The 24,875-nt window shown below is 40.1% G+C and overlaps 2 protein-coding genes across 2 annotated transcripts in view; both read right to left on the bottom strand.

Annotated features, from left to right (window-relative positions):
* Positions 1-10,182: 10,182 nt before the first annotated feature.
* LOC309706198 (uncharacterized protein) lies at positions 10,183-15,926 on the bottom strand. The gene is made up of 5 exons (XM_082532498.1): positions 15,160-15,926; positions 14,732-14,860; positions 11,789-11,956; positions 11,227-11,409; positions 10,183-11,143 (listed from the first exon to the last, which is right to left on the bottom strand). The coding sequence occupies exons 2-5, from the start codon at positions 14,844-14,846 to the stop codon at positions 11,115-11,117; spliced, it is 495 nt and encodes a 164-aa protein (XP_082388624.1). The 5' UTR covers positions 14,847-14,860; positions 15,160-15,926; the 3' UTR covers positions 10,183-11,114.
* A 4,204-nt stretch (positions 15,927-20,130) lies between these two features.
* The window catches only part of col7a1 (collagen, type VII, alpha 1), a 55,281-nt gene continuing 50,536 nt past the window's right edge, over positions 20,131-24,875 (bottom strand). Inside the window, exons 106-114 of the mRNA XM_082533113.1 lie at positions 24,132-24,185; positions 23,780-23,833; positions 23,624-23,686; positions 23,472-23,534; positions 23,211-23,327; positions 21,502-21,579; positions 20,675-20,728; positions 20,478-20,526; positions 20,131-20,251 (exon numbers count right to left, since the gene is read on the bottom strand). Coding sequence (XP_082389239.1) covers positions 20,235-20,251; positions 20,478-20,526; positions 20,675-20,728; positions 21,502-21,579; positions 23,211-23,327; positions 23,472-23,534; positions 23,624-23,686; positions 23,780-23,833; positions 24,132-24,185 — 549 coding nt within the window. The 3' untranslated portion in view covers positions 20,131-20,234. The remainder of the gene's footprint in view (positions 20,252-20,477; positions 20,527-20,674; positions 20,729-21,501; positions 21,580-23,210; positions 23,328-23,471; positions 23,535-23,623; positions 23,687-23,779; positions 23,834-24,131; positions 24,186-24,875) is intronic.

Raw genomic sequence — 24,875 nt, 5'->3', positions numbered from 1 at the left:
AATAATTACTATAAAAAACATTTCTGGACTCAGATTTATCAGCCTATAGCTATTAATTCATTGAGGGATAGAGGACTGCATTGGGACTAATAAACATTCAAGGAGTGTATGATTATGTGTACAAAACTTTGTAGAACTCTCTTGAGTATTAAGCTAATTCATTTTTAACCATAAACGTCAACATTATGGTGCTCCCAGGGAAATGGTGGAGATTGCAAAAGTTAGAATAATTTATCTGGGAAAATAAAGGTTGGGGGGGGGAAAGTTCACATAGTCAGGTTCATAGTTTGAGTCCGAAGTCAACAAAATTCAACACTCGTGTGTGAATGTGTGTGTGAATGGGTGGATGACTGGATATGTAAAGCGCTTTGGGGTCCTTAGGGACTAGTAAAGCGCTATATAAATACAGGCCATTTACCATTTACCATTTGAGATAGACTCACCAGCCACTTCATTAGGTACACATTGCTAGTAAAGGGTTGGACCCCTTTGGCCTTCAGAACTTCTTTATTTCTTAACAACACAGATTCAATAAGGCACTGGAATAATTTCTCAGAGATTCTGGTCCATATTGAGATGACAGCATCACCCGGTTGCTGCAGATGTGTCAGCTGCACTTCCATGATGCTGATCTCCCATTCTGCTGCATCCCAGAGGTACTCTATTGGATTGCAATCTGTGACTGTGGAACTCATTTGAGTGCAGCTTTGTGACATCAGAAGATGATTACACTGTGGTTGTAAAGGGATGAACAGTGTTTAATAACTATTAAAAACTCTGGAAGTGGTTGTTTTAGCTTGACGTGCTATTTACCACCACAGAAAGTAAAAAGAAAGTAAAATCAAGATAGTAGTATTTTTTTTCAGTATGTGAATACTGAATTTTAAACACACAGAAGAGCTGTTAAAAAATAAGAACACATTTTAGAGATGTTTAGACGCTGACTTACATTCAGACTCAGTTAGGTGTGCCTTTGAAAATCACTGAAACCTAATAGCTGTTCTTATTACAGCAATACTACTAAATTGATGCAGGCAAGCACATAAATATATAAGGACTAGGTGAAATTAACTTTCAGAATGCATAACCTGGTAACTGCATGCATGAGATGGAATATAGAGGCAAAGGAGACACGTGAAAGACAGTTGCATTGTTAAAAAAATAAAAACTGAAGCCAACTGTGGCTTGACAAAATGACCTTGAGCTGAGGTTTGAGAAAAGCTAAAGCCAGGGCGTGGGGGAAGACATAGAGGATTATGGGTGAGGTGGAGTGAGAGTGAGAGCAGATGAAGAGAAATGAAGAGAGAGAAAAGTGAGTGAGAGAAAGAGAAGAGAAGAAAAGCCCCAGAGAAAGTGTTGTAGCTATTTGATAGAAGCCCAGCCAATTACAGTCCTGCATTATGAATGCGGAGAAACAAATGTACCTTTTGCCAGCATAAAGAAGGGGAAGCAGGGCTCAGAGAGGTGTCTCACAAAATGCCACCTCAGAAGAGTGTTTTTATAACCTCATGGAGTATTGCCTAAGGAGGGGGTAGACTGACAGGTTGGTTCACCCTCTCATTAGTGTATCCAGGAAGTAGCCTTGGACCTGCACTGTGGGCCTAATGACTGTGTCACCATGACTGTGTGACCTGCCAGAGCTGGTATTTGGTAGTACTGTAAACTATAATTTTCTTGATGCTGTATTCCCACTGTGAGTCTACTGGCTGCTTCTTTTCAAATAAGTCTAATGGGCTGTGAAATTAGTTTTTATCTCTGCACACAATATGGCTACAGAACAATTCTGGACTATCAAGTCTCCCTAAAGGCCGGGTTTGGAAAATGCATTTTCACTCTAAATTACAGTGCAGCCATTACAAAATACCCAGCTCCTAAGAACTTGCATACGCACAGTGAAGAACGTGCGTAGGCTTCAGTAGCAGAAGCTTGTCTTCTCATTTGATTGGAGGATATTTTTGTCCGGCATACACAAGTGGACACAGGTGTCTGCATGAATACCCATTCACCTGTGCTCCTCTAGTCAAATTCAGTGAAGACATTTGTGGTTTGATTGAACCACAAAGGGACTGTGTGATGGATGGAAGATGAGACGTGCACTGACCTGTCACTTCAATCCCCTCCCGCTTCTACACTTAGACCCTTTCTTTCCTGACCCCCTGCCTGTGCAGTCTGTTCTCCCTGTGCTGCATCTGACATCCACAGTCCTGTCTTCATTCCAGCCTCCTGTTCCTCATCCACACACATTGCCTGTCACTTCCCTCCAATCCTAACTTAGCTAACTTCCCAAGCACCAACAGCAGGCCTTTCTCTATCCCGTCTGCATGCCAATCCTGATTATGAAAATGTCTACACTACTACAAACTGGTGTATATATACACCAGTTTTTATACATGCACATATATATATATAAAAAAATTTTTTTGTTGTTTTTACACCTTAGGGTGCTACTTGCTTCAGCGTGAAAATATTACTTGAAGCCTGCCACATATAATGTGTTGAATAAGAGAGAAGACGCCCCGGAGCCCAGTAATCCAAACTGATACATCCACTCAGACGACTCACATATATCCATCTACACAGACAAGGGAGAAATAATCCTCTGTCTCATCTCATCAGTCTCTATCCTGATTAAATGACAATGTATCTGCATCAGTGTCATCACTTTCTCTGTGTTTGATTGTTGAGTTGTTCCAAGGTCAGGCAATGGGAGCTTTACTTTTAACAAATTTCATTGAATCAATAGGCAATTACTTAGGGATGCAGCAGTGTTAGAGAAGGGAAGTAATGGGCCCAAAGCTTCAGCACAGTTTGGGTGTATGAGCGAGTGCATAGTTCACCTGATTGTTGTGTATGAAACCAAAATGGATTGGCAGAACAACAAACTGAGTATAAACTTGTCATGGTCCTGGGTTTGAGTTTTTATGGACTCTTACTTCTGACTTCAAGTTCTTTTGTATTTTGAGCCTTAGTTCTTTGTTTCAGTTCCTGCTTATTGGCGTTGGCCGAGTGCCTTGTCTTTAGATTACCTTACCCTGGTCTCATCATCCTGATTACAGTCAGCTGTGTCTTGTTAACCAGGCGTTAACAAGCGGCATCTTGTTGTGGCATCTCTGTTGTCTCCCCATTGTGCTCCATGATAGTGTTTGGGTTTTTTTTCTACTCTCATTGTTTTGTAGACTCATCATACATCTAATTAGAAGTTTGTTTTCTGTTACTCAGTCCTGTTTTGGAGTCAAGCCTTAGTGTCCATTTTCCTATAAAACATTGCAAACTATCCAAAATCAAAACTGAAATGTGAGCTGCAGTTGAAGGTTGCAGCAGGATCTCACTGACAAAGAAGTTTTGCAGTTCGGACTTGAGGTTAAATTGAGTCCGAAGTCAACAAAATTCAACACTCGTGTCTGAGAAACTGGGGGTGACATTGCTGGTATCACAAACTGAAGAAGGGGGTGGCTTAATTATTATTCTTTTTAATGCACCACGTTCCTAAGTAAGACATCTCAGTCATACTGGATGCACGTGAACCTCTACGTGTAGGTGTACTTAAAAGTTGCTCACTCTGTAACCTCAAGCTGTGATTTCTACATTTGCTGAGGACATTTTACATTCAGGGAGGCGTTGAATTGAAAAGCTTGATTCAGGTCTGAAAACTGTCATGTTGAAAGGACTGGTTTATTTTGACACGAGAGTGATCAAGTAGCTGAGTGTGCTTAAAGACCGGTGTTCAAATAGGTATTTGCAAAACCTACAAATGTCTATAATCTCTACACTACCTACAGCTTTTAAAAAAGGTATAGGTAGGGGGTCAGGGTTAGGGTATTTGATTTATCAAGTTTAGTATTGGTACATAAAGGAAGAATGTGAGAATCTGCACTGATGTGTTGACAGGTGAAAATTGGTCCAGTAGTAAACTGTTCAAAATATTGATTGTTATTTTTTTGTTTAAAGTGGACTCTTTTCTGTTTTGAAGTGTTTCTTTGTCCCTTCTGAGGGAAATATGATGCCATAGATCCAATCATACTCCAAAGCAGGACATTTTAAAACCAAATTTAGTGTAAGCTGTAGAAATCTAGAAAATCAACGAAAACAAAAGGAAGAGAGTATGTCTATTGTCAAAGTCTGCACCACCTAAAAAAAAGAAAAGAAAAAAGCAATGAATGCTAACTGTTGATTTCACATGGGATTTAAACCCCATGGTCCTGGCTGCTTTCAGCTGCTCCCTTATTCACAAGGGGTCACTTCAGTGGGCACCTGTTAGCTCCACAATGTTTACTTTGGCAGATTTTTATGCCAGATGCCTTTTGTGATGCAACTCCAAAAGGATTTGTGTCCCACTGTAAAAATGTAAAAGTAGAGAAAATTCTAACTACTAAGTTGGCACGATTCAATAGCATTCTGTTTTATCAGCTTTGTTATTGTTGGCTTCACTAAGATTAAGTTCTGGTGACTTCTTTTTCAGTTAATTATAATATGGGGTAACAAGAAAATCAAGTTGTTGTATAGTCAACAACAACAGTAACAAATTGTGAAAAATGTAAAAATCTATTGGATCATGATGCTTTGATAGTTTGTGTTTTCTCAAATTTACATTTACAGTATAAATCAAAATCCTCCACTTAATCCAGTCCACATTTGTTTGGCTCGATTTCATTTGTATCTTAAAGTCTCACACTGCAGCTTTAAGCTTTCACTTGGGGAGCATTTCTTTAAATCTACCATAGATTACCAAGGTCCTGGATATATTTTTTTCCTAAAACCTACATGTAATTTACTGCACGGTAAATGCTTACTTACAATTTTATCTGCAACAAAAATGACAGCTATATAAAAAAGTTATCATCTGATGGCTCACACTGTGGGGCCAAACAGGAGTCCATGCTGCCACACTGCTACACTAACACTATCAGAAATAGGTCTAGGTGTTACACCAGCGCCAGCGAGCAGGAAGTGCCTTACAGGGTCCAATCTTAGTGCCATCTCCCAAATGTTCCAATAACTAACAATTTTCACCACTTTGCTTTCCAGTCAGCTGCAAAATTATAGATTACAGATTTGCTCAGAGTGAAGAGAGGGAAGTGGATCACTGGAGGGGAGAAAGATTGAAGGAAGGAGGTGAAGGATAGGAGAGACACAGTCATGGATAGGGAGAGCTCAGAAACTGAAAACATCTCGGGCCATCGGTAGTTTGAAGATAAACTGAAATAGAGTATGGACCTCTGAATGACAGCAGGGAATGATGAGAAATGGCATATGCTAAATGAGGCTTAAATGCCTCAGGTATCCCCTGAGAGGCTTTTAATAATGCTCAGGCATTGTGACACTCGGCTGGCCCAAGCACATCCTTTCCATAATGAAGAGAATATGCTAATAGCTGACTCATCTGCTGGAGGAAAAATTAAGGAAAGCAAACAACACCTTTGGTGCCCTCTGTTTATTGAGACGATGGACAAGCGAGATGACAAAGTGAGAAAGTAGCGAGGCAGTTTGGAGGGAAGCGACTTTGCAGAAAACTAACAGTTGTCCCGTTCAAAATGAGGCCAAAGTTATCCATTTAGATGCAGCTAGCTTCATTTTTGCAGTTTCACTTTTTGCAACACAACAACATTGAGAACAAAATTCTGGACTGAAAGCCAATAAAGTAGATGAACAGAGATAGGATTGTGTGCAATACCCGTTTCTAATTGAAACTGCTCTGCGTGAATGTTTTCAGTACAGCCAGGATGGCAGAGAAGTTAACCTAAATGCGCAGATCAATAGACTAAATAATAAATGCTTACACTGGCACAACTGTGAGAGCTCAAGTGAAAGACTTGCAGGACAGAAAGAATGTCTGATGCCAAGTCCACACTTCAACTCCAGGAGATAAAATAGATAAAATAAGGGGTCAAAGCATTGAGAGAACCTGCTAGGAGCAGCACACATAAGCTTTGCAGTAATCCCAAGGCACATGTACTTTTCATTTTTCTCCTGACACTTCAGCATGTGCATATAGATGAACAAGAGTATCTGCACCTCGGCAGGAGGACCCACACACAAATGTTTTGCCTGATGAGCAATATGTGCACGCACGTAGGGTAGAAGTAAAGATAGAATTGATATGGATCATATGCTAATATGGCTGAGAGGCTAAAAGTGAGATTGAGCACATTTCTAGCATGTTTCATTGCTATAGCAACAGCCTTTGTACTTGTGGAGGGAAGTGGGTGGCAGAAAAAAGAGCAAGAGTGAGAGTGAGAGGAGTGACAGAGAGAGAAAGAGAGAGACTTTGGCTTGCTTCTCTCTCTTGGCGAGGTTCTACCAATCCAGCTCTATGCCAACTCAAGACCCTGGGGCTTTAGACAGCCAAGGTCACTGAAGAGGAAAAATGAACAACTCCTGAACGTGTTTCTGCGTACTTCTAATCCAAGAGAGGCAATAAAGGGCAGTTCCAGCTCACACAGGCAGAGGGAGCCACTACATGTGCCTAATCATGCCCTACTAGATCCAGCTACACATGAGCAGGAGGATCATATTGTTTCAAAAATACCCTTGAAGGGTCACGATCAAAGACGCATAAACAAAACAGCCATTAAATCCTTACTGTCTTCATACAGAAGGCATTGTTGAAAGAATCCAAGCTTTACAGAGTGAACGCTAAACCAGCAACTCCCGTCTTTACATTTTTACATCAGCTTTACATCACAGCCTCAATGACATTCCTTCATGACTATTGTCCCAGTAGTACTGCTCTGATGGGAATTACTATAGTATATATACAGCTTAGCACATAAATAAAGTGCAATATTAGTTCATATTAAATTATCATTTGCCTACAGCCAAGTTTCAAACCCAAATCTGTGAAGGACAACCTTGAATGCCGAAAATCGGAGCGTCTGTTTGCGTTCAGGGTGAGAGAAGCCTGAGGACCACCAGAGGTAGGAGGGTGAATATGAAATTAGCTATGTTTATTAAAAGTCCCCTTGTTTCATAGAACCACAATTTAGCAGTCAGTCTTCCACATAAGCTCACCCCCCCCCCCCCCCCCACCCCCCACGCTACTCTCTTCACATGTCCTTTCAAAGACTTGTGAGACGGCTCTAAAGGCTTTGGTGCCTTGTGTAAAGCTGGCTGTTACGGCTGCTGAAATCAGCGATGCCTGCTATTTTTAGGATATGTGAAATCTATCTGTAGCACTCCAATCATGAAAAAATTCGCATGGGTGTGTGCCATTCTCTCTCTCTCTCTCTCACACACACACACACACACACACACACCATAGATAAGCAGTTACACAACAGACATAACAAATACGAGGAATTGAGCCAATTTAGAGATAACAAGAGATAACAATAGATATCTATCTATCTATATATACACACACACACACACACACACGTATGTATGTATGTATATATATATATATATATATATACACACACACATATATATATCATTGCTACATGAGGTGTTGAATTTCTGTGACTGTTTTGTCAGATTTGTGCTTGAGTAAAAGAAAGCTTTTTCAAGAATCAGAAAGTAGGTCAGTCAAAAAAAGAGTTGTGTGGATGATGAAACTTAGGTGCTTCTGGCCTGGTACAGGTAACTAACTGACTGAGGGCTCAGAGAGTACTGGTGTCCTTTGAAATGTAAAAGCATTTAAGAACATTTATATTTAACACTAAAAATAGTTACACTGAGAGAAATTGGACCATTTAACTGCTCCAATTTGTGCATTGCAGGGCTTTTCTATATTCAATTTTAAAAGGAGCCTTTGAAATTCTGTAAAAAGAAATCTTACTGAATTCCATTTCTTGCAAATATCTGCTGACTATACATTTGTACATAGTGAAATGATGAATCAGTTTTCAAATTTTTTTGTAAACTTTGAATGTCCTTCAAGGAGCCTGGAGAACTCCTTAAATGACAGGGAAATCCTCCCAAGAGAGTTCAGGCTGTAACAGGCTCAAAACTTTTGCACAGTACTATAAAAATTGAATGGGACTGTGTTGCTCAGTGATATTTTTTTTTCCAAATATTGCTAACAAATCTTCTGCATTTGTTCTTAATTTTATAAAAATGATTGTAAGGCCTTTAATTCTAATTTGGAGTACTTTTGGATACTTAAAAAAATAAGATGATGTGCATCAACCATTTGGAGAAAGCTGTTCCCTGTTACAACATGATCATAAATATCTGTACAGTCCAAAACCTACAAGAAATGTGTTTGTGAGTCTGATGAGGAATTACTAGACTTGCTTGGACAGAGTGGAGACAACTCCAGAGTTTTACTGAAAAAAACTATAGCTACCAAATCTCCGGCACCATACACTGAATGTTGAGCATGAATACTCAGATAAAATGCAAACATCACTCCTAGATGTCTAGATGACAGCGTTTTAACATAGCATTGCAACAGAGTGCATCGTGGTCCATTTGTGCCCTTTTCCACATATTCATCTTTGTATCCACACTCACTTTCAACTAACCCTAACCACGTCCTTGCCAGAGTGTGCATAACTTGTTACAAGCAGTCGCACAACCTCCTGATAAACACACGCAAGCCTAAAGCACGATGCAGGGCAAAGATAACGCCGTAATTTAAGTAAGAGGAAGACGAGATGATGAAGCTGTGTGAGGCCAGCTGGAATGTGATGAAACTGATATGGCATCAGGGAGACTCAAACCAGGGGAAATCAAGCGAGGGCAGAAAGCATGGAGAAACGAAGGGAGGAGGAGCCGTGGCCAACAAGTAGAAAATCCTCTCATTAATAAAATCCACTGATGAAATTAGAACGTGTAATCAGTCACATACACCTCCACACACGCGTGCGCTTCATTTCTTATCTCCCTATCTTCGCCACTAAAAATATTATGTAGTGCATGTCTTTGATTATAAATCTTCTATTCACGAGCAGACACAGATCGTATCAAGAAAGAGAACGTCATCATTATTTAAAGCTCACTGAGACACTTTTAGATTTTAGTTGGGGAAAGGTCATCATTTCTGACTGCAGTATGGAATATGCAAACCTGTTTTCATGCTCTTCAGGTTTAAAGCTAAAAGTGATTCATCGCTAAATGAAAGCATACAACAACTTTGTTTTTAGTCAGACATTTGGTTTATTTGAAATGTTTATTAAAATTGTCCATGACAGAAATGTCTGCACCACACAAAGACACCTTCACAAACTATAAAAATACATTTAAAAATAGCACCTTTTCTCTGGTAAGTAAACAAGCAGGCATTAACAGTAACACAACTCCCCACAAATAATGATAAAAACAGTATGTACAAAATATTGGCAGAATATTGCGCTTGATTCTTCATATTTAACAGATACGATAAAACTATATTCGTAATAATAGTCAAATATATTTGTGCTTGCATAGTTATTTTCATGGAGAGAAGTGCGAGGGGTTATTTGAGGAATCTGTGGGCTGTAGTTTTATTTAACGGTTGCATGGATAACATTAGAAAACTGAAGAAGTAACGTTTGGATCAGCTCTTAAGATGCGCCGCAGGTGAAGACAGGAAATCACCGTTTCTGAAAGCCTGGTGTGAAGGCTGAGGCTAGTTGTATACATTTCATGTTATTTCTTTGTTTTTCAGGGTGTATGTGTTTACATCACGCTATTTAACCTAAATACTCTGTGCTGTTAACATGTAACATATGACGCCATTATCCTTTAATCCTTTAAAGCCATGTTTGATTCATGGGTTTTCAGTCTTCCACGTCATCACTGTGATTTTTTTCTCCCAAAAACTTGACAAATATGAGTTAAGTTAAAACTCGTATATGCAAATCAATATTTATTTTTCATTTTTGTCATTCCATTTTTGGGGGTTTTTTAACTGCTAACTCTAAATTGCCCATAGGTGTGAATGTGGATGTGAATGGTCTGTCTCTATATGTTGGCCCTGCGACAGACTGGTGACCTGTCCAGGGTGTACCCTGCCCCTCTCACCCTATGATAGCTGGGATAGGCTCCGGCCCCCTCGCGACCCTGACAAGGATAAGCGGAAGAGAATGGATGGATGGATTTTCAAAAAACTTTGAATATTTTGGCAATTATTTCAAAGTTTAGGCTTTAAGAGTTTAAAGGCATTTTTTTTAACTACAACCTGTTCATGGTTTTAGTGTTTTAAATCAGTTCACAAAAAATATTGTTTTAGAGATAACAAGAGATAACAACTTTTCAACTTTTTCTTATTTGCTAAATAGCACAGAGCCAGTTAAACAGTGTGTACATAGATGGAAATAGAGTACAACTACACCTGCACCTTATTACACAGCATTGTGTAGTTACCATTAGAGTGAAGTTCATAACAGATGCTGTTTGTCCTGTCGTCTAAAACAAAGTCATTCAGCGTTGCAAAGAAAAATTACATATAGCTTTTTTCCCCTTGTTTTTATTTTGCTTAAATAACGTCATTTATTCCTGTGTATTTTCTCTAAGTTTGAAATGAACTGTGCCTTTTTAGCATTGTATTATAGCGAGAGAGAGACACAATGTTTGCCAATATGTTTACCGTTTACGATCCTCTATTTTTGGTCCTTTTGTGTTTCTATGAAAAGAGCTTGTAAAGGATTGCAGTTTGAAATTTAACACCAGAAAAACAAAATCAGAACAAAAAACAAAACAAACAAAAAAACTAACTTAATGTGAAATATTTAGCAATTTCTTTCAGGTAATAAGTGAAACTGCAAGCATCTTGCAAATGATGAATAATGATTGCAACCTGCAAACAACAGCCTCCCTCAAACAACCTGCAAGTTACTGAAACATACTGAGCTTCACCAAATTGGTAACCTTCCTAAGCAGCAAGATGTTATTCCACTGTACGATGAGTTTGGCAGTTTAGTATCAATACTGTAGCAGCGTTCCACAAGAACTGCACTCAATACTGTGGTATGGTGGAATCGTTAAACTGAGATGTGTTAAAGTCAGGTAAACAAGCAAAAGAAAAAACAGACCTATGAGGCATTGCGGTCTCCCTTTTTAGCAGGGTAAAGTTTGGTTAGGTTAAAAAAACAAAACAACAATAAATAAACAAAAATAAAACCACTGACATTTGACATCATAGTGATCTACAAAAGCCTACCATCCTGTGGCGGAGGACAAGTGGGCCACAATCATCGCGCTCTCTTAAAGGGAGGAGAACCTGCACAAAAGATCAACTGTTAGCCTGCTTGCATTATATACTGGACTTAAACTAGTGTGTCTGTGTCTTGCTTCTATTTGTACCATCAGCCTCCCCAAGACAGGTCTCTTCACACTCCTCCAGGTGAAGGAAACGGTTGTCATTTCCTTCACAGCCGCTGTAGATGAAGGGCCTGCAGGCTTGAGCCTGTCTGTTAAAATACCAGCGCATAGTGTACTTTCCACAGCTTCCCTCATCCATGGGCAGCAAGCACGGGTCTGCTGGAGCTGCAGAACACATGCATACATGTAAAACTTGTGCATATATATAGACACAAAGAAAACAAGACCAAGGCAGCCCAGGCAAACAGGATCAGTGGGAATAAGAAGCAGCAGGAAACAAGATCATGAGATTGTCAAGCCAATCTATTTATTTCAACACTTCTTGTTTCCAAAGCAACATATTAACACTTCTTTGTTTTTGCCTTATTTTGTTGGATGCATGCTTGTCTTAAATAATACTGTATGACACCCTTAAAAAAAACTAAAAACAGACAACAGCAGAGCAGCCAAAGCACCCAGAGACATACACAGAGAGACAGACACCAGATGGCCAGTAGTAAGGATGAATAAATCCCCAAACAGGATGACGAATGAGCTGGTTTACCTTCCCCTTTGACTCTCCTCTTGGACCTGACTGTTCTGGACTTGACTGCTTTCAGATGTGTAACTTTGACTGCTTCCTGACCATCAGCTGTTGCCTGATCGTCAGCACTTGCTGATTTGTTAGGTTCAACTCTGACTGTTTTCTCAGATTTCTTTCTGTCAACCTCACCTGTCGACGCACACACAGACACACCAAAGAAACACAGCAAACAGCACAGACAAGGTCAACAGAAAATTTCTAAACACAATGGTAACAATGATAATGGGGGACAAAGACTGAACAATCCATGTTGTCAACATGACAGGTCACAGGCTCTGGATGGTGTGGGCTTGTAGTAGGCTGTGTGATAAATACTCAAGGGCAATAGAGTCTCATTATGATGAAATAAAAACAAATTGAAAAGCAGGCACATAAGATAAGCTGCTTCACCAGCACAAACTCAATTATGGCTTCAAAGCATAAATTTGGCATGCCTTTTTGGGTTTAACACGTGAAACAGAAAATTGTGTAGCACATATAATACATTTGGCAAAAGTCAGGGTCATAGTTACTGACTAAAAGTGACTTTTTCATAAGTATAATGACAGCCACTATAGTCAAATGAAGATTATTAAATCCCCCTGCGGTCATTTTTATTTGGTGGCGTGGAAGCATAAGGTGCGGAGCACAGCATCAGGGGTTCCTTAAAGGGGATTTATACTTTTGTGCTAATCTCCTGCACTGTAGATATGTCGTAGACCAAAACTTTCTGAATGCCAACTCTATAACCTGATCTGTACCTCACAGTAACTACTGTGACAAAATGGCACTGTCAATGCAGCTACACAATGATGTCAGCTACTCCCCTCATAGCAAAATTGGTATGGCCTGGATCAGGCCCACACAATGTGCTTACACATGGCCCACATACCGCAAAGAATGACGGCCCTTTGGTGGCCCAGATCTGGTTTGCCAGATGTGGCCCACACATGGGCCAGCACAAGGCCAGTTGCAGACACACTGGTGGTCCTGTGCTGGCCCATGTGTGGGCTACCTCTGGCAAACCTGATCTGGGCCACCAAAGGGCCGTCAGTCTTTGCAGTATGTGGGCCATGTGTAATTTGTGTGCAGCCACGGGCCAGTTGCAGACACACTGCTGGCCCTGTGCTGGCCCAGAACAGTTTCAGCTCTGGCCCCAGATGTCAGCCTAATGTGTACCTTAATCAAGCCATGTAATAACAACATGTGCAACCTGCAAAACAATGAAAAAGTAACATGACAAAACCCTGTTCAAACAGTAAATGGACTGATTCTTATATAGCGCTTTTCTAGTCTCCCGGATTACTCAAAGTGCTCTATAGAACATGCCACATTCTCCCAATCCCACACTTTCTCTAAACCGAGTGCTTCCTAACTACACACTTGGAAAAACAGAAGACCAAAATTACAGCGACTATGCCCAGCGATTTGTGATCTCCTTGCTTTTGAAATGGTTGCTTCAAAGATGGGGACTAAGTCTGTGCGTCAAGACAGTAAAATGATAAAAAGACGGAGTTACACTTGTTTTCTATGTTATAACTTCACTGTTCTGACGGACCAAAAACAGCACAAGTGAGAGTAGCCCACAAACCAGCTGTGCCACATACTTTGAACACTGCTTTCATCAACAGTGGATGCTCTCTGCCAGCAGACCCGTTATCCATGAACTGCCAGCAGACCGCGATAATGCTACCACTGCTGAACTATGATTGCAGCTTTAGTCTAACTAATCTTTACTAGTTTGAGTCAAATTGACAATTACATTAAATGTTTGTCTGATATTACGGTGATTAACTGTGATAAACTGGAAACAGTTGCGAACATGTTGCAATCTGATGTAAATGTCTTGCAGTATACATCCTAAAAGGTATTTATTAAGACGTATTCTGGATCTCTATACCAGTTATGATGGTGCAGAATCAAATCACAGCTTAAATTAATGTGCACAGTTTTCTCAGTCTCATGGTTTCTCTTCAGACACAAGTGATGAATTCAAACAGAACACAAACAGTTTAACATGCAAGAAGTAACCAGTTACCACTATTTAATCTGCTGCGCCATTTAACTTTAAGATAATGTCAATGTCAATGTTCAGTGTTCAATGTTCCATGGTCAATTAAATTAAGACAACAAATTTAAAGACACCCTTAGTAGCAAGGGTTTCTAACTACGGGACATGACACACAGGTGCCCCAGTGCATAACTGCAATCCTCCAAGTTGAAATAAAAAGCAGAAGATCTCACTTTTGGAGGCAACTCTTCCAACAGTTTCAAAATTGCCACCCACACACTGGCAGTATGTCTGCTTTCAAGAATTAGACAGTGAGTATTTGCAAACCTTCACCTATCTGTCTGTGAGAGGTTGCAGTAAGTCTGAGTTAGGCCGCTATTGTTTGACAAAACTTTTGAAAACACGTCACCTCCAGTGAGGTGACCTGTGCAATTCTCCTGCAATCTAAACTGGTTGCCACAATTACTTGCAATCGGTCACCAACAACAAAAGAATTCAGTGAAATCATTTGGCAACCACTGACTTTTCCTAGTCACAGAGAGACTGCCATCCTGTTTTTACTATGGTGTAATGGAGGCTTAAAAAACAGACTATGACACTGATTAATTCAGACATAGCATGAGTTGGTGAGATGGGTTTCCAATTGGTTTGCAGGAGCAACTTTAGGCAGAATAGATGCAGTTTAATCACTGTGCTCTCTATGAGGTTTGCCAAGTGAATGCATAGAAAGCTATCAGCTGACACACCATCACTCCATTATATAATGTGGTTATATTCAGTCATGATGGCCAAAAATGTTAATTTATTGCTGAAGCTGAGAAGTTGAAGGATACTGTTCTCTCTTCACCCATGTCTGCGATACTAAAGCATGTTACTTCAGGAAAACACTGGAAATAGTGTAAAACAGAAATTACCATCACTCTGGTTGGCCGAGGGAGACGTGAAGTAGAGCATCTCCTCCAAGGGGTCGTCATAGGATTCGACGGAGTAGACATGCTCGTAGTCTGGGTCATTGGTATTTACCACCATGTGCAGTTCACGGCCTGAAAGAAGAGCAGCATCAGGCAGGATCATCAGAGACATCAATGACAACCTCTAATTTTTTGGACTGAACGAGGCCTGAAAATAACTGACCTCAGTAAAACAAGGCCCATACTCTACCAGTGTATTTTTCTTTATGTAATCAGACGTATATATTATTTTGTCGGTAGAACAGAAATGGAGTTCTCTGTTTTCTTGATGAGAAAACCACCCAAATGCTCAGAGTTCTCCAAATAAAGGACGACCAGTTAAATGTGCTTGTTAGGACAGATACATGGACAGACTGGAAGGAAACACTCACCCTCCTCACCCTTCAGCGCCAATTGTTGCTCTGGTGTAGGCAGAGCCCTGACTGGCGGGTACCGAATGTTCGGACCTGAACCTGGGAGAGCCAGATAGGACAGGGACACCGAGACAGGCACAGGCAGAATTCAGAAAGCAGGAGGGACAGGGAAAATGTTACACAAGGGAGAAAAGGGGGGTTGAAAAAGCAAAATGGTGAAAAAAAAGAGAGGACAGAACATTCTGGTAGTAAAACATAAGCCAACAACAACCCCAAAGTACCAAAAAAATCATTCCACCATTCCAACACAGACACCAGCTTAAAGGATTCATTGAGTTTTTGCAAGACTTTGTCACTGTAGGAAAAGCTCACAAAAACGGGTTTTAATCCTTTAAGGACTCAAGTCAGTGCTATAAAGACTTGTGTCACTCCAGTCAAAAGTGACTGTAAACTAAAACTATTACAGAGTTGTTCAATATTAAACACGCAGCTATTTCTTAGATAATAATACATCAGCTAAACATGAGGTAAATTTTGTGTTGGCCTCAAACTTGCATACTGTATTTATTAACAGCCTGCCTCACCAACACTTATCTCATGCGGGTGCTGCTTCATAACACTGATGTGGTCTTGCATTGATTAAGAGCTTGAGCAACAAACACATTAGTGCAAACTCTGGGAAAGTTTATCAGTGGAGGTTCACATCAGCTTTCATTTGATTCATTTACTTTAGCATATTCCATGTTATTTACTTTTACAGAAATATAATAAATCAGGTATTAAAAATCCCCAAACAGGACAAAAATGAAAGATTTTTTCAAGATTTATCTGAAGAAGCTGAACAAACTTTCAGTAAAATTATTTCGTGAAAACCACTGATATTATTTATACCATCATCTGTTAAAAAAAAAACTTCAGTAAACACCTTGTTGCTCACGGTGGCTTAAGGTGCAGACTTCTAGTATTTTTTTTCCGAGGGACTGAAAAAAAATAGTGCACTGATTTCTGCAATGACCAAATTCCAGCAATTTTTATACATTATCTTATTTTGTATCCTATTATCAGAGACTCAAGATCTCCAATTACACTTGGAGAACAAAATTCAAATGTTAAAAAGAGTTTCATGACCAGGTCTGAACCATTTCTTCATTATTTCTTCCTATTTTTATGCAGGAAAAGGTCTGGAAATGATTGCAAGTGTGGCATTTACATTAGGCAGCAGTGGCCACAATGCACCAAATAGCTCCCAATGCAAATAAAAAAGGGCATGCTTGCAAAAACAAAGAAAATCAATCATCCAGCCACTGTTAGGAGTCTCAGAATAAATAGGTTGGTGCATACTGACAAAAAGAACATACTAGTGGGCTAGACTATTTAAAAGCCAAGCATAGCCACACAAGATAATAGTGATTGATAAGTGCAGGGTCTCATTTATGTTGAAGAAAAACATCGCCACAACATTTAGTTAATTGAAGAATATTCTCCAAGAAATGGGGATATTGTTATCACCGTAAACAGAAGTCTTCACAGGAGAAAATATAGATTCACCAGAAGTTGCAAACCATTTATAAAACTCAACAATAGAAAGGCAAGGTGATGCATGAGCACGAATAGGGTCCAAGGACACTGAGTCATTGTTTATTGATGACATGACAGAAGGGAGAGGCAGCTGGGTGAATTTGGAAGTAGATGTAAAGAGTCAAAAAGAAAGTTTTCAGTCCTCTGATAAGGTAAATGCATCATTACTGGATAAGTAGCAGCAAGGTGCTGATAATCAAATGCACTGTTGTAACTGATCATCAGTAAGTGTGACCACATCTATGAAGGCGTACATTTTGACGTCTGGAGCTTTCAGATGTGTTTTAACACAATGCCACCATCTTCCTATAAGCAAATTCACCCCAGGGTCAAGCATGGCAGCTAAGCTGAACCTGAACAAACCACATACGTAAAAACAGAAAAAAATCGCCGATGTTGGCCATAATACACATTGTCACGTTTGTAGAAAATCAAACACAGCATATCACCAAAAACACCTCATGTCAAGAACGGTGGTGGAGCGCTGATGATTTAGGCTTGTTTTGTGGCCACAGCACCTGGACACGTTACGGTCACTAAGTCAACCACAAGTATTCTAGAACCAAATGTGAGACCATCTGTCCGACAGCTAAAACTTGAGTGTAAGTGAGTCAAATGGTGGGACATTGATCTCAAGCACAGCATAACACCGACAACAGGATAGCAGGAAAAGAAAAGAAGATTTTGCAATGGCCCAGTCAACCTGATTGAAATGCTGTGGTGGGACCTTAACAGCACTGTGCATAAACAGATGCCACAAGCCGCAATGAAGTGAAGCAACACTGTAAAGAAGAGTGAACTGAAAGTCCTTCACAACCAGGCTGCAGACTAGTAAAGTCATACAGAAAACGATTAGTGCTGTTAAAGGTAGTTCTGCAAGTTAGTGAATCATGGCGTGTACTTTCCTGTTCACATTACTGCACATGGAAACATTCACCCATATGCACCAAAGCTGACAGGACGGATTCTCACAGAACAGATGGGCAATGACTCAAAACATACTTTGAACAAAATCCAGGAGTTTTTGAAATTAAACATTGAATATTCTGCAGTGGCTGAGTCAGCAATTGATGTCAACCCAATTTCAGTACTAACTACTTAGCACTAAGTCTGCACTCTAAGCCAGCGGTCCCCACCCCCGGGCCTCGGACCGGTACTGGTCCGTGAGTCATTTGGTACCGGGCCGCGAGAGTTGAGGCTCGGGTGTGAAATGTATGGTTTTCAGGGTTTTTAGCTTTATTTTGTTATCGTTTTTATCATTAACTCGGTTTCCCTGGGTCTTTTCACGTGTGTTAAGAACAAATCTTCTTTTTTTCGGTACTGGTACTAGTTTTATTTTGTTGTATTTATCTGCGACACCTCAAAGGCCGGTCCGTGAAAATATTGTCGGACATAAACCGGTCCGTGGCGCAAAAAAGGTTGGGGACCGCAGCTCTAAGCCTATATTCATCACACGACTAGAACATGTTTTATTTTTTTTAGGTGCCAGTAACCAAAAATGTGGACCTACAGTTGTGGTCAAAAGTTTACATACACTTGTAAAGAATATAATATAATGGCTCTACCGAGTGTCCCGTTATTTCTAAAACTCTAATTTTTCTCTGATAGAGTGATTGGAACAGATACTTCTTTGTCACAAAAAACATTCATGAAGTTTGGTTCTTTAATGACTTTATTATGGGTTAACAGAAAAAAGTGATCACATCTGCTGGGTCAAAAATATACATTCAGCAGTGCTAATATTTGGTTACATGTCCCTTAGCCATTTTCACTTCAATTAGGCGCTTTTGGTAGCCATCCACAAGCTTCTGGTTGAATCTTTGACCACTCCTCTTGACAGAATTAGTGCAGTTCAGTTAAATTTGATGGCTTTCTGACATGGACTTGTTTCTTCAGCATTGTCCACATGTTTTCAATGGGGTTTAAGTCAGGACTTTGGGAAGGCCATTCTAAAACCCTTATTCTAGCCTGACTTAGCCATTCCTTTACCACTTTTGATGTGTGTTTGGGATCATTGTCCTGTTGGAACACCCAACTGTGCCCAAGACCCAACCTTCGTGCTGATGATTTTAGGTTATGTTGAAGAATGTGAAGGTAATCCTCCTTCTTCATTGTCCCATTTACTCTCTGTAAAGCACCAGTTCCATTGGCAGCAAAACAGCCCCACAGCATAATACTCCCACCACCATGCTTGATTGTAGGCATGGTGTTCTTGGGGTTAAAGGCCTCACCTTTTCTCCTCCAAACATATCGCTGGGCATTGTGGCCAAAAAGCTCGATTTTTGTTTCGTCTGACCACAGAACTTTCCTCCAGAAGGTCTTATCTTTGTCCATGTGATCAGCAGCAAACTTCAGTCGAACCTTAAGGTGCCGCTTTTGGAACTAGGGCTTCCTTCTTGCACGGCAGCCTCTCAGTCCATGGAGATGCAAAACACGTATGACTGTGGACAATAACACCTGTGTTCCAGCAGCTTCTAATTCTTGGCAGATCTGCTTTTTGGTGATTCTTGGTTGACTCTTCACCCTCCTGACCAATTTTCTCTCAGCAGCAGGTGATAGCTTGCGTTTTCTTCCTGATCTTGGCAGTGATGAAACAGTGCCATGCACTTTATACTTACAAACAATTGTTTGCACTGTTGCTCTTGGGACATGCAGCTGCTTTGAAATGGCCCCAAGTGACTTTCCTGACTTGTTCAAGTTAATAATTCGCTTTTTCAGATCCATGCTAAGCTCCTTTGACTTTCCCATTGTAGCGTTTGTGGGCGTTTGTATCCAATGAGCCCTATTTAACTGGCCTAAGAGAAGTCAGCAGCTGTAGTCACTCATAATCACTCACAAGAAGTTAAGAGGCCATGCTATGAAGCTCAGTTCACTGACAACTTTGTAAGTCACCAAAATTGCTAATTCATGTTGCTGTATGTATATTTTTGACCCAGCAAATGTGATCACTTTTTTCTGTTAACCCATAATAAAGTCATTAAAGAACCAAACTTCATGAATGTTTTTTGTGACAAAGAAGTATCTGTTCCAATCACTCTATCAGAGAAAAATCAGAGTTTTAGAAATAACGGGACACTCGGTAGAGCCATTATATTATATTCTTTACAAGTGTATGTAAACTTTTGACCACAACTGTACTATCTGCTGCACCTGAGAACACACCATTTATACTGTATATTTGAGTATGTGTATGCTTCCTTGCTAATGTTGCCAGCATATTTTGTTTTTTATCCTTATTTTAGCTAATGTTGTTCACTCACTGCATTGTAGGGAAGTGAAAGAAAGGAAAAGAGGTAATGCACATGGAAACAAGATATAGTCTAAACCTTCATGCAGCCCACTTATTCAGAACGAATGCAGTTGAGGTGCTAAACAAGACAAAATGTACTTTTTGTCTTTAGCAGATACCATGTCACCATCTATCTATAGTGACATATGTGTTACACTATATTACTGTGACTCATGCTAAATCATAGTCCTTCTGTCAGCTTTTTTTTCTGTTGCAGTTGAATGGCTCACTCACCTCCGCACGCTGAGCATCAGACAGATGGACAGGAAGGAAGCACAAAGAGAGGGGAATAATAAAGGTCAGTTTAAACAGTCAAGTATGGTCACTACAGTTTCCAACCGCTCTGATGGAATTATATTTCCTCAAAGTTTAGCCATGGCTGTGACTCATGTGCTGTGATTAACATCTGAAGTTCGACTTGAGGACAACGCTGATATAAATTAGCAAAGGGAGTGCATGTAAGACTCACCACAGTGCTGACTCATCTCTGAGCGAACATACTCTCTGATCTCTTCCTCCTGAACCCAAAATAAGAAAGAAACAGGGCAAAACACACTTAGCAAAGACAACCCCGGTATCCACTCCAAGTAAAACTGTGTGTGTGCGTGCATGTGTATCGTTTGATGTCTTCGGATTACGCCCCTGCGGTAAGGATCAAGCACTGACCGTCATGCCTGCCTCTCCTCTGTCTCCCTTGGCTCCATCTGGGCCCATGTCTCCCTGCAACATGGACAGGTATTAGGACTTATACGACCCACAGAGAGGCTTGCAGCGCATTAATTCATTAAAGTGAGACCAGGTGCTACACATGAAAGAACTTCACAGTCAAAGCGGAAGGTTAAATCAACAATAGTGACTTAAGCTCTTAATACACAGAACTAGTATTTCTTGGGAACCTCTAATAATTAGTGATAACTAATATATGCCAATTCTACAAAACTGTTTGTTCAGCAGTGTTTACTTTATGCTGCTTGCAAAGTAATATAGTTAATCACATTTAGAAAAGTAAAAAAGAAAAGAAGAAGCTGAAGAGGTTTATATGATTAAAATGGCTCATTTTAGCCTGTTTCAATGTGTTTGCTAGGCATGCATAATTCAACTTTTGTGCATATAAATGAGATGTTATTGTCATGAACTTGAAATGATGGGATGCTTTCATAAAGTGTTTTAGCTGCATAAAAGCTAAAATAAAATTGCTAGGTGGTTGCCAGGCATTATAATGTATCATGTTTAATTCAACTTTTGTGGATAACAATTACACGTTACTGTCAGGAAACACAAATGTGATGCTTATAATAAGGTGTTATAAGGTGGATTTTGTTGGTGACCAATTCCTAGAAAGAGTGAGTTCAAATCCAAACATACTGAACTCTTGAAGAATGATTTGAATGAGGAATGACAACATTTATTGCAGCATTCTTCTGTAGGGAACATCAAAAATGGAGGCCAACAGCACAATCAAGAAACAGACAGAGACATGTTTGACAACTGACCGCCTCTCCTCGCTCTCCCGGGATTCCTGGGATACCACGCGGACCAACTGTGGCAGGGCCAATTGGACCTCTCTCCCCCTGACGCACACGCAAAACAACATTAGTATAAAGTACATCCACAGTGGAAAGCATTCACCTAACTACCTTGTCCATTGCCCACATGATAAACAAACGGCATCTGCTTGTCTAGTTTTTATCAGTAAAAGCTGTCATTACCTCAGCCAAGAAGGGTACGTTTTTGGTAGCATTTGCATGCCTCTTTGAGTGTCCTCAATCTGACTATAAATGTGACAGCTTGGATTCTAATAAAACTTTGCAGGTATGTGGAGGTCATGTTAACAATCCATTACAATTTGGCTTACATCTACCAAGGTCTTCAAGGTCAGCTTAAGGATTTATTGTATGATTTATTTATTCTATGATTCTTAGTGTGTGGTGTGTAAGGTCAACATATAGAAACTACCATGTAAAGATCTAAAATGTCAAGTCACATTTGAGCTTTGACCTCTGCTTCAATGCCAATAGTTTGCTCTACAGACCTATTTATAACTATGTTTCTTACTACCACTGTTTCTACTGACAACATTCAGGGATTTAGGACACGATGGTAAATGGACTGATTCTTATATAGCGCTTTTCTACTCTCCCAGAGTACTCAAAACGCCACATTTACCCAGTCACACCCATTCTCACAAGCACTACCTCTATACTGAGTGCTTTCTAACTACACTCACACACATTCATACTCCGATGGATGCATTGGAAAGCAACTTGGGGTTAGTATCTTGCCCAAGGATACTTGGCATGCAGACTGGAGGAGCCTGGGATCGAGGTGTAGTAGGTGACCTGCTCTACCTCCTGAGCTACAGCCACCCTCACCCACGAGATTCCTAAATACTTTGCACCTCTGACATGTTCAAGGTCAAATAAGGTCAAACATTTATAAAATGTATTTTTTCTTTTTATTAATGACCTAATCCTACATAATGACAGCTAGAAACTGAGCTGCCTTGGTGGAGGTTTGATGTCTCTGAGTGGTTCTTGCTGATATTCTATCTCTACTGTGTCTCCGGACAAGAAGCAAGACGAACATTAGTGTGTTGATATACAGGAAAATAACACGACAGGCCTAGACAAGAGTGTCTCAGTTTGAAAAAAAAAAAGCCTCTATCAGAAACATTTGGTTTTGCTCCATTGTCAACAGCTTTTTTTTTTTTTCCTTGATAATAAAGCAGACAAACCAGTCAAGTACAGGGCTCATCAAGCTGTCAATCATCATGAAGCAATACACAGAAACAAAAAAATGTGTCAAGTAAAGAAGAAAAAGTAAGAAAAAAACTAAGCACAATGAAAGAGACAGACAAAAAGAAAGTGTTCTCTATATATAAAGCTTGCATCATATTTTTATGACAAAACTGTCATCATCTTTCATCTTTGTTGGCACCACATTACTCGAGACGCTTGGGTGCAGCTATTTTTTGCAAACAGTGACATAAGTGATACGTTCGTCTATTCTTTCTTCTGTTATACACATTTTTGTTTCTACTGAAAATTCTGCACAGTCACACTTAATGACGTAAAAATGAACTGTGATATAAATAATTAAAAAAAACAAAACATACTAATATCACAGTCCTACATCCTCGTTCATAAAACATGTGGCCAAAGTGTGGAAATAGAAATCATGAAGCCAAAGAAAGAATAGTCACCTTTTGTCCCTGGAGCCCCTCGGGGCCCTTAGCACCGGCTGGCCCTTGTGGGCCGGTCAAGCCGGGGCCTCCATCCGCCCCTCTGGGACCTGGAGGACCAGGTACACCAGGTAAACCCTACGTCAAACACAGAGACTGTTATTTTTATGTTTCTGTTGTTGTGAGGATGAACAGTGGCGCAGAATCTGTAGATTAGGTACATCACATGGCTAAAGGGAGTACTCTAATTTTAGATTTGTATGTTTAATGTGAGAAACTCACCCTTTCACCTTTCTCTCCCTGAGCTCCTTTGGGTCCTGCAATCCCATCAAAACCACGGTCACCCTACATCCACAAAGAAAAATGACTACACTGTGCATTTGCACTGGAATATGGATATGAATATGGAACTTGAGTATGTGAAGAGCACAAACCTTGGGACCAACTAGTCCCTCTTTTCCAGGGATCCCCGGGGCCCCAGAAGGTCCGATGTCCCCCTACAAAACAAATGATGATGACCACTCTTAACAAAGGACACAAAGACATCCACACACCACACAATGACTTATTTCTTCAAATATTAGGCATACCTGTTCACCCTTTCTCCCTGGTAGGCCTGATCTTCCATTGGCACCAGAATTTCCCTGAAAATCGCACACAGCCATTATGCTCCACACCATAAATACAAAGTGCAACCTAACCTAAAGAAATGTAACATGTAACCACGTCACAGCAGCAGAGTAACCACCAAGCAGCTTTAAGTACCATCAGCTTTTAACTAATATTAACATGATGTATTTGGTTAACTCATTATTTAAAAAACAAAAAGAAAACACAAAGCTTCAGAATTATTAAGTATAACTAAACAACTCCTCCGTTCATCTTTACATCTTTATTTCTCTTCTTTCTACCATTTCCCGTTTCTCTGCCTCACAAACTCACCTTTTCTCCCTTGGGTCCATCGCCTCCACAAATTCCCTTGGGTCCTCGGTCACCCTGGAAACACAAAGGTTTTTCACTGACAGACATAAAGATCTTTTGTGAGCCACAAAGTGCAAAAACCAGCAAGGCAGAAAGCCCATCCACTCACACCGTTCATTTACCGAGCACTCACTGTGCACACGAACAAGCACTTTGTGCAGCATATTTCCTACAAAAACAGATATGATGCAGACCTTTGTGCTTTTTCTTTTTTCTCCTTGCAACGGGTATTCAGATAAAAATGTAAAAGTATGTAAAAGCAAATGTGACCAAACAACTGCAGCGCATTCTGAGAACTGCAGTTAATGTCTCAGACTCCCGTAAATCCGCATGTATGCCTCTGATTTCGATTTGATTTCTACAGATGCATATGGAGAACTCGGGTGATCTCCATTTCTAAATGTCTCCTGTTGTTAATGTTGACATCCAGCTTACCGTTTTCACCATCAGCAAAATAGTCTTTTGAAACCACAAGTCACAAATGAGGGGGGACGTCACGGAGAAACCAACATTCACACTTCACGATCATGAGCTTGTGACTTAGGTCAGTTAAGTATACTCTGTATATTCATGTTTAATGTATGGGTTTGGGCACTTGTTGCTGTACCTATCCTGACTTCCTCGGTGCATACTGACAATTTGGAGCAAAAAATATCAAATTTGGATTCCTTACTCCATAAGACCTCTCATCACTGATTTTCAGTG

Source organism: Aulonocara stuartgranti, assembly GCF_965226115.1.
Source record: "Aulonocara stuartgranti genome assembly, chromosome: 5".
Taxonomy (NCBI): Eukaryota; Metazoa; Chordata; class Actinopteri; order Cichliformes; family Cichlidae; genus Aulonocara; species Aulonocara stuartgranti.
The sequence above is the reverse complement of the archived record's forward strand: the minus strand, read 5'-3'. Positions and strand labels throughout refer to the sequence as shown.